This window comes from Sinocyclocheilus rhinocerous, unplaced genomic scaffold, assembly GCF_001515625.1.
Source record: "Sinocyclocheilus rhinocerous isolate Xijiao unplaced genomic scaffold, SAMN03320098_v1.1 scaffold1548, whole genome shotgun sequence".
NCBI classification, from domain to species: Eukaryota; Metazoa; Chordata; class Actinopteri; order Cypriniformes; family Cyprinidae; genus Sinocyclocheilus; species Sinocyclocheilus rhinocerous.
In genome coordinates, this window is record NW_015630996.1 from 686,826 (window position 1) to 697,396 (window position 10,571).

A 10,571-nucleotide genomic window follows, 5' to 3' on the forward strand; every position below is an offset into this window, starting at 1 on the left:
TGCTGCCTCCAGCTAGCGCTGTGACGTCGCTGACCCTAGTTACCTGTGGTTGGCCTGGCCGTGCGTCACTCAGAAAACAACAGGCCAATCAGAAGAGAGGCTCATGAATATTAATTAGACAGGCCAAAATCGACCTGTTCTTTGCAGAACTCCTGAGAAAGGAGCTGTAAAAAATATATTGAGATGGTTTTTGGTACTTATACCGCAAATATGTATTCTTAAAGACATCAAGACTTAAAATAAAACACCAGAAAGGTGTAAAATATGTGACAAACACATTTCATTACACCAAATACACAAAATAATGTTCTTTTTTAGCAACGTCATATGACCCCTTTAAGGTTATCTATAAATTAGTGTGCTCCAGAACAATGACAAAAATTTACATTTAGAAGACATAAGCATTCAAATCTTACAGTCTTTCATTTCCTCCAATATGGATTAATGATTTTGATGACATCACCCTGCACTTCAGCTTCTCATCAGATTTTCTGTCCAATCAGATGCTCTCTAGAATCTGAAGCGTCCCGCCCTCTACACTATAAACAGATGCTGAAACTGCGGCTGAAATCAGTCACTTTTTTCACAGAATTAGTATTTTCTGTACGGTGAATGGCACATAGTGCACTATATAGTGGATAGGGAACGATTCAGACAGAGTAAATATGCTTTCGATTGGGGTGAATAAAGTATGGTTTCACGTGAACTGCCGCAGCGCACACAGTCTGCTCCAGTCCAGAGACACAATAGCACAAAGCGGATCATATGTGCGAGTCGGCGCAGACCACAAAACATATCAGACCCATTTGAATTCTATACAGAATGCTATATTTTATAGAGATATGGATGAAATTCTATTGGCTATTTAAAAAAGGGGGCAGAGCTGCTCGATATGTCCCGCCCTGACTTCCTGTTTCAGTTGAAATTACATCAACACACTGAATAATAATAATTCAAGGTACTTCATGGGACCTTTAAGAAGATTTGCAATATGAGCGTAATAAGGTACGTTTACACGACAGTGATTTCACTCAAAGCGCACAAGTTTTTAAACATAAAAAATTAAGTGTTTTTCTCTGTAATAGTTTTTTTCCTCCATTTTAAAGGTGTGGACACATTTACCATTTTTCTACAAGCGTAATCCACTCTTTCAATATCTGAATTCACACAATCAGGAGTTTCATGTGGGAGGGACAGATTTACAGATTTTGCTACAGGTTCAAGTTCATCACATGAGTTCACCATGTTGACCAATAGAAAGCTGCTTTGTGTGAAACTGATTTGTGTGTAAGTTGTGCTTCATACATTTCTATGATATTAACAGTACACAATCAACCTTTTTTTGCCAAAATTTTGTTTTCCGTACAGCTGTCTAAAATATTTTCACTGCTAATATTTATCTTTGTAATAGTTGCCTTTAATGACAAAAACTCTGGACGGGTTGATAATAAATGTGTGTAAATATAAGTGATCTAGTAAATGGACAATGTTGCGAAAACTTGGAAATTCAGTGAACTATAATCTGAGCTGAATTAACTGAAAACTACAGGAGATCACAACAAAGAGAAGTGCTAATGTCTGTAACACTGGGCTTCAGAATGTAAACATGTATGGCAAAAAGTGTTTGAAAGCCGGTGTGGAATTTCACACGTCACTCTGAGACAAGCTGAGAGACAGGGAAGAAGCGTCGCTCTGTAACTCTCAGAGGAGTGTGTAAAACTGTGTGTGGGCTGTAAACCGCAGCGGTTAACACCAGGATGCTCTCATGACACAGTGACCAGCAAAGCAGATCAAACACACATGCATGGCCATTAGATGTATTTAAACCGCAATAAATTGGAAAAATGATGTGAGAGGCATCTCTACTTTTCAAGATATTGTGCAGTTCACTGGTGTTTAACTTCCAAAAGGTTTCCATAAATATTTGAATGATTAAATGTGCTTCAGCTAATTTTTTAGCACAGATTAATATCAAGTTTCCACCCATTTGGGGAAAAAAACATTTATTCCAAAGCTACAAGCCAAAAACAAAACTTTCTTGCTTCTGTTAAACACAAAAGAAGATATTCTGAAGAATGTTGGTAACCAAACAGCTGACGGTAGCCATTGACTTTCATAGTATGGAAGAAAATGGTATGGAAGTCAATGGCTACCATCAATATTTGGGTACCAACATTCTTCAAAATATCTTCTTTTGTGTTTAACACCAGAAAGAAACTCTTACAAGTTTGGAACAACTTAAGGGTGAGTAAATGATGACAATTTTCATTTTTGGGAGACCTATCCCTTTAAAATTAATTAAGCAGCAGGCCTGTTTTATGAAAAGCAAGTTTACTCCGTGCTGAAGATCTAGTTTTAGCGTCTTCTTGATAACTTACGATTTTGCGGTCGTAGTTCTCTCCGCTGCTGTAGGTGGTGGTGAGGGTGGAGGCGCACTCTTCCAGATACCAGGGCTTGCGGCCGCTCTCTGCCGTGCTGCTGATGGATATCGTGTAGATGCTGTTGGTGTAGCCGTCACATGAACAGTGATCGCGACTCCGACCACCATTTCCTGACGCCCAAACAAAGATTGAGCCCCGTCCTTTCCTGCCCTGTGAAGAAAAAAAACATAAGAGAACACATGTATTAAACCCATTTTACTTCCCTTACCAACCTCCTTTTTCCTCCATTTTCCTTCTCATTACTGTAACCAACAAATAGATTATATATCAATTAATTAGTGTTATTGTGTTATTTTTACATAATATTATTATTACGAATTTTAAATTCATATATTTTCACAAATACATATATTTTTAATAAATGTATATTTTCAGTTTTCATTTTAATTTTACTTAAGTATTACTTAAGTTTTAGCAATTGATTCATTATTATTAGTTTATTATATTTCTATTTAGCATATATTTATATTTATTTCAGTTTTAGTTTTAGTAATTTTAGTATTTCAATTAACTTAAAACTTAAAATATTGCCTAGCCAACTAATTGAAATAAAATAAGTTCAAATGGTTACCTGTTTTATTTAAAAAAAATAAAAAATAAACAAAATGTAATAGTTTTAACAACAATAAAAAACTGGTAGTTAATCTACATTAACTTAATTTAATTTATATTTATAAATATCTATTTAAAAAGTTCATCATTTCCAGACAGGATGATTTTCATTGCCATATTACAGTAAAGAGAATCTAACACGAATCATTGAGAATAATTTACAAACATCATCCGGATGCATTACGATTTAATTCTAAAAAAAAACAAATAAAGTCGACAAATAAATAAATAAATATAAACTTTTTTTAACTGACTGACAGCCCTACTTGAAACACTTCAAAGCAGGAACTAACAGCATCAGGACAATTTTAATCTCCAAGCATTAATATCCTCCAGCCTTTTCTGATGAGAGGAGACCAGTATTACCTGATGTCCCTGAGTCTCACATACCTGAAACATGCCTAAACCACTCCAAACACACCTTTGGCACAAGATACAGGCCAATTACTGATTGTGACTCATGACTCAGGGAAGATAAACTAAAATCCCGTTCTAAAGTTCACTGGCGTAGCAGGTGGTGAGTGTGAGAAGGAAAGGAAAACACCCTAGGTGGGCCAGACTGCTGGAGAAACGTGACTGATGACCTGAAAATTACACTTGCTGATTTATGAACGCCACATCATATGGAAAAAAAGACACTTTCAGTTTCAGGAAAAACACAACACACATATCATATAAACTTCTATACATGCTGAGATGATTCTTACCTGTCTGATGCCGTTTTCAAAGGCCTGTCTGGCGAGGGAAGCGGGCCCATCCACGGTTTTGCCATCATCATCTGGACCCCAGCTGGCACTGTAAATATCTATGTGTTGAGGGTGTAGACTCAGTGATTTGGCCTCTACCATGTCTGTCACATCTCCGTCCAACATGCGGACACCTGCAGGACAAGCCCAAAGAAAAAATATATGCAAGGCACTGAAGATCAGTGTGCCAATGACGTCCAAAAGACGTGCAAAACTACACATTTCCAAAATGAACTAGTCAGAGGGATGTTGTCTAAATGACTAGTCAACTGATCTATCTTAAGGAAGCCCTGAATAATTAGGCCTGGATGTATTAGAGGGTGTGTATACATATGCTATCATTCAAAAGTAAAAATTCAGTTTTTTTTTTTTAGCAAAGATGCATTAAAATGATCAAAAGTTACAGTAATGACTCTCATGATGTTACAAAAATATATACAGTATTTCAAATAAATGCTGTTTTTTAATGTTATATTATTCAATGAATCCCGAATAAAGTGCATCATGGTTTTTTTTTTTTTACAAAAATAAGCTGCACAACTATTTTCAACTCTGATATTATGCAATGTTTCTTGATCAGCAAATCAGCGTATTAGAATGATTTCTGGAGGATCATGTGGCTCTGAAGACTGGAGTAATGATGCTGAAAATTCAGTTTTGAATCACAGAAATAAATTACATTTTAAAATGTATTAAAATAAAGAAACAGTTATTTTAAATTGCAATAATATTTCACAATATTACTGCCTTTACTGTAGTTTTGATCAAATAAATGCAGTTTTGATGAGCATAAGAGATTTCTTTAAAAACCTCTGAAAATCTTACCAACCCCAAACTTTTGAATAGTACTGATTATGATGTTTCCTTACATTCATAAACAGATACACAGAATGTAGGTGTATCGAGTTTACACAAGCTGTTATATTTTTTAATTGCCGTTACGTCTTTAAATAAAATGGCAAAAGTCCCAACTTGTAAAAAACTAAAAATGTATTTTGTTGACTTCCAAAAAATTGACCATAATCTATAAAAGATGTCTGTGCAGGTTTTCAGTCATGCAGATGAATATAGAATATCAGTGCAATATTAGAAATATTAGTTCCCGCTTTTAAAAATCTTATCTGAGTGATTCCAACTGGCAACATCCAGCAGAAGAGTGTGTTTACTACCAGTCAAAAGTCTGGATACACTTAAATTAAGTATTTCTTTTGATTTCTTAAAGATATACTCCACCCCAACATGAAAATTTTGTCATTAATCACTTACCCCCATGTCGTTCCAAACCTGTAAAAGCTTCGTTCGTCTTCGGAACACAATTTAAGATATTTTGGATGAAAACCGGGAGGCTTATGACTGTCCCATTGACTGCCAAGTAAATTACACTGTCAAGGTCCAGAAAAGTATGAAAGACATCGTCAGAATAGTCCATCTGCGCTTCATAGAATCCGTCAACTCTCATTTCCGTCATCTGAAACTGTATGTGTGTGTATGTGTGTGTTAGTTTAGGTTTTATGTAATCTAGAATAGCCAATAAAATTCATGTTTCATTTATAGAAAATCATTGTTTGGTGTCATATAATTTCAAGGTTAAAACTTTGCCAAGATCAACGTTACCTCTCTTTTGAGAGCTTACAAATTATCATAATTGTGTTAACCCGTGGCCAGGGGGAAAATACAGATACATAGTCAGTTTGTTAAAATATACTGAAATCACGGCTCGCTGGACGACCCTTGATTTAAAGTGTAACACAACAAATTTGAAATCGGTTTAATCAGGTGGACTTGGGATATTCAGATCCGAGTCCTCTCAAAACCTGAATGAATTAATAATAATTAATTCCCTACAGTTAAAATTAAGTAATCAAAGTCATTACATGGGGTACTGGGTGCATACAGGGGCACTGTATTCACTGTATGTGCGCGAGTATGAACAAAAGGCAGAATTCCCAGGTACAGCAGTGGATCTAAATCAGACAGTGATCGTCAGCCACACTTACCCCCAATCTTGGCGTTGTAAGCGATGCCCACCGTGCAGTGCGAGTTGTTGGCGGACGCTGCTACTTCCCCAGCGCACCTCGTGCCATGCCTGAATACAACACATCAGACGATAGTGTTAGTACTGACACACACACACACACATTCACTGACTGCATAAACAAAGACTGGAGACCCTTACGCAAGCACAGGCACTGCTGCTGACCTATTACAAACTCGCTACAGAAGGAACGCAGAAGTGGACTGGAAACAGAGAGAGAGAGTGAAACAGCTGGGCTGAAACTAAACATGTGCTTCCATGGCCAGCAGAGCTAAAACACAGCAGCTAAATATTTGAGATATTGAATGAAAACATTTGAGCAGTTCCTCCGCTTCAGACGCAACGTGGATAGATTCTTGACCCAAACTAAACCCACATAAATCGAATACAAATCATCCGCAAAAAAACACACTAAAATGCTCACTAAAGACAGAGACAGACATATGGAGAGAGATTCGGCTGTGGAACCTCCAGCAGTGAACAGCTGCATAGAAAAACTCATGCTACCATGGTAACCACAGTCTCCAATCTAAGCCATTTAAAAAAACAAAAAGAAACAAAGATTGTAAAGATCCATAGCAGCACCAGATCCGGGATGAGACCAGGGTTCGGTCGCCATCACAACCATAAACATTTACAAGGTCAAAAGGCCAGAGGAACTCCCAGGTGGTCCGTGGACTCGATCCCAGTGCCAATCCAATAACTCCAACGATTATCCAATACTGAAACATTTCATTGAAAATAAATGTACGATAAAAATCCAAAAGACTGACCATTTCAAGTCTACTTTACTGTTCAAAGGTTTGGGGTTGTTTAGATTTGTATGTTTTTAAAGAAGTAACTGTTTTCTATTTGAATACATTTTAAAATCTAATTTATTCCTGTGATCAAAGCTGATTTTCAGCATCATTACTCCAGTCTTCAGTGTCACATGATCCTTCAGAAATCATTCTAATATGCTTTGACGTTATGAAGCGACGAGAATACTTTTTGTACTCGAAGAAAACAAAAATAACGACTTTATTCAACAATTCGTCTCCTCGGTGTCTCTCCACATCTCCGTAGCGCCATTTTGGAGAATAACCACTGAACACAAGCAGCGTACGCTATTCTGTGTCAGCCGCGACACAAGGATACGTTTTCTATGTGTATTTACGCTTTGATTTGAACAAAAACAGTGCATCCGTGCAGCGCGGCTGACACAGAATAGCGTATGCTGCTTGCGTTCAGCGGATATTCTCCAAAATGGCGCTACGGTGATGTGGAATTTGCACATAATATACAGTACCTGTACATGCAAAACTGTCTATTGTAATATACCTGCACATACAATTGTCAATTTATATATTTTTATTCCTTATTTACTTGTTCTATTTTTTATTTATTTTATTTTTTTTATTATTATCTGTGTTTTTTGTTCTGTCACTGTCATTCTGTTACACTGTGGAAGCTTCTGTCACGAAAACAAATTCCTCGTATGTATAAACATACCTGGCAATAAAGCTCATTCTGATTCTGATTCTGATTTGAACAAAAACAGCGCATCCGTGCAGGGGTTAAGTGATTAATGACAATTTTCATTTTGGGGTGGAGTATCCCTTTAACTTTCTGAACTAAAGCTTTTTCCATGAATGATTTTATTTAAAAATAAATTGAGCCCATGTATGAATTTCTTAGCAAAACTTAATAATTATTACTAAATGGATAAGTTTTACAGTGTGCAGAGCTGTAATCTTATCATAGTAATCTAGCGACTTTGAAGAACATGTATATAAGCCAGTTTATTTAATGTAACTTTTTTGGTCACTACAATTCATATACTAATTTGTGTTATTTCACACTTTTTACTGTTGTGGGTGTAGGGATTTCTTAATATGAACAGACACTGATATCAGCATTCACAAGGTTTGCTAATCACCCAGCACATGAATCCCATATTCTTGGTTGATTTCCTGTCAGTATGGTAAACTCATCTACTCATTATGGTTAATGTTGAAAACAGTTGTGCAGCTTAATATTTGGGAAAAAATGTGACTTTTTCAGCATACTTTGATGAACAGAAGGTGCAAAAGAACAGTCTTTGCTGTCACTTTTGAAAATTTTAAAGGATTAGTTCACTTCAAGAATGAACATTTCCTGACAATTTACTCACCCCCATTTCATCCAAGATGTTCATGTCTTTTTTCCTTCAGTCGCAAAGAAATGAAAGGGGTTCTATTATGCTCTTTTACAAAGTCTAGATTTAGTTTTGGGGGTGTACTAGAACAGGGTTTTTGAGGAAAACATTCCTGGAATTTTCTCCATATAGTGGACTTCAGTGGTGGTCAACGGGTTGAAGGTTCAAATTGCAGTTTCAATGCAGCTTCAAAGGGCTTTAAATGATCCCAGCCGAGGAATAAGGGTCTTATCTAGCGAAACGATCTGTCATTTTCTAAAAAAATAAATAAATAAATAACATTTATATAAAACCTTAATTTCATTTCGACTGAAGAAAGAAAGACATGAACATCTTGGAATTATAAGGGGGTGAGTAAATTATCAGGAAATTTTCATTCTGGAAGTATGCATCCATGGTGAATAAAAGAATAAAAAATGTGCTGACCTGAAACTTTTAAATGGTAGTGTATAAGTTCAGAAAAAAACCTGAGTCAACATTTTTGTTGATTTTAATCAAAATCAGGGGTCAGCAACCTTTTGGGCATGAAGTGCCATTTTTAATTTTTCTGGTTAACCACTGTGCCTTTAACTAGCAATAGGAAGTAGCAAATCATGGTTTATAACTGTCATGTAAACCGAAGGCTAAAAAAAAAACAATAAACAAAAAAAAAAAACCGTTCATAAGTTTCACCCCAGCTTCCTGTTTCCATAGGAAATAAAGAGCTATACACACATACAAAGTGCATCCATATGTTCAAGGGAGTGAGTCAGGAAACTAGCTAACTATCATGTTTTACTCGTTCAAGAATGCTCAAACTAGCTATTTTTCAGGGAATTTTAAAAAAAAATCTCAAAAGACAATTGTGAACAAGCAGTTTTTCCATTCAATTTGCAAAATATAAATGGAAACAACATTTTTACCCACTGGGGAAGTCACTGTAACTTTTTATGCTAATGAAAAATGCATCCACCTCAATCAAACATTATGCAATATCCCAAAATTCACGTAAAACTATACAGATTGCTTGTTTGATGGTGTCTGTTTGTATTTTAACGCCTCTGCAGCTTCTCTCACTATGTTCATCATGGAAATATTTGTACACGACACATTTCAGAATGTTTTATGAAACAGAGCTTGCAGATCTTGTACCATTACATTTCACATAGTTGTGTAAAGTATTATTTAGGCATAAAAACAAAGTGTTTGGTCATTTTACACGTCATTCAGACAGTCTTCTCCTGTCTAACTGACTATATGCCAATAGTCAAAACCCTGCTCTGTGAGACGAAGTCACATCTGCTAGCAAAATACAGGTCAATGAGAAAACCAGAAACACCCACACCTGAACGGAACATTCCAGCATTTCAGCATTTCCAGAACCGCACAAGACACTGAAACCTTTCCTACGTTCCCTAAAAAAACTGATAATCATATTATATGTAACATATAAACCCATTTACCATACAGAACATACACTGTCCACAGCCACACACTCATGATGTTGTGCTGCACATTTGACATACAGCTTAAAGGTCAGACTGGGTCAATAAACTGCAGTTCCACTGAAAGTCTAGTGCAAAGCCCATGTTTATCTGTCAGATATATGAACTTCCAATATTTACAGTACAGCCGCTCGGTCACTCAGAACGACCCCCGGTGGTGAAGCTCAAGGTCAAAACCCACCGCAGGGAAATAAAGACTCACATTACACAAACTATCAGCGGAGGAACCAACACAAAACATTCCAGCACATAAAAGATCAACAGCTTGTGTAGGATAGTGGCCAAACGACAGGGGAGACTTTACTGAATCACTCAATAAACCCCAAAAAAAGTCATGGTCAGAATTATTAGCACCCTTGGTAAAACTGAGCAAAGAAGGCTGTGAAAATAAATCTGCATTGTTTGTTCTTTTGATCTTTAATAAAAAAAAATTCACAAAAATCGAACTTTTCACTGAAGTAAATCAATACACATTTGCCACAATTATTAGCACCCCTAGAAATTATTATAGAGTAAAATATATTCCCATTCATATTTACATTTTTAGCACACCAGAGTGACAATGAATATGAAATTATCCAACCATGATTTCCTGTTTCACAGGAGTATAAATATGAGGGATCACAGAGGCCAAATTCCCTTAATCATCAGTCACAATGAGAAAAACCAAAGAATATAGTTCTCATGTGCAGAACAAGATTGTTGAGCTTCACAAAATAGAAATTGGCTGTAAACAAGTAGCTAAAGCATTGAAAATTCACACTTTCACCATCAGGGCAATAATTAAGAAGTTCCCATCAACAGAAAATGTTAAAAATCTGCCTGGAAGAGGAAGTGTCTACTTTGTCTTAAAGGGATAGTTCACACAAAAACAATTGCCCCTTGATTTACTCACCCTCAAGCCATCCTAGTGAATGGGTGTTGAGATTCAATAGTCCAATAGAAGTCCAAGAAAGTGCATCCATCCCATCATAAAAAGTACATCACATGCAGGGCTCGCAAAATTTCAAAATCGCTGGTAGCCCAAAATGAATTTAAGTAGCCCGAATAAAAAAAAAAAAAGAAGACATCGGCTGA

At 36.3% G+C, this 10,571-nt stretch overlaps 1 protein-coding gene across 1 annotated transcript in view; it reads right to left on the reverse strand.

Annotated features, from left to right (window-relative positions):
- LOC107740995 (proprotein convertase subtilisin/kexin type 5-like) overlaps positions 1–10,571 on the reverse strand; it is a 53,063-nt gene that overhangs the window by 26,633 nt on the left and 15,859 nt on the right. Inside the window, exons 7-9 of the mRNA XM_016553571.1 lie at positions 5,797–5,885; positions 3,761–3,933; positions 2,379–2,591 (exon numbers count right to left, since the gene is read on the reverse strand). Coding sequence (XP_016409057.1) covers positions 2,379–2,591; positions 3,761–3,933; positions 5,797–5,885 — 475 coding nt within the window. The remainder of the gene's footprint in view (positions 1–2,378; positions 2,592–3,760; positions 3,934–5,796; positions 5,886–10,571) is intronic.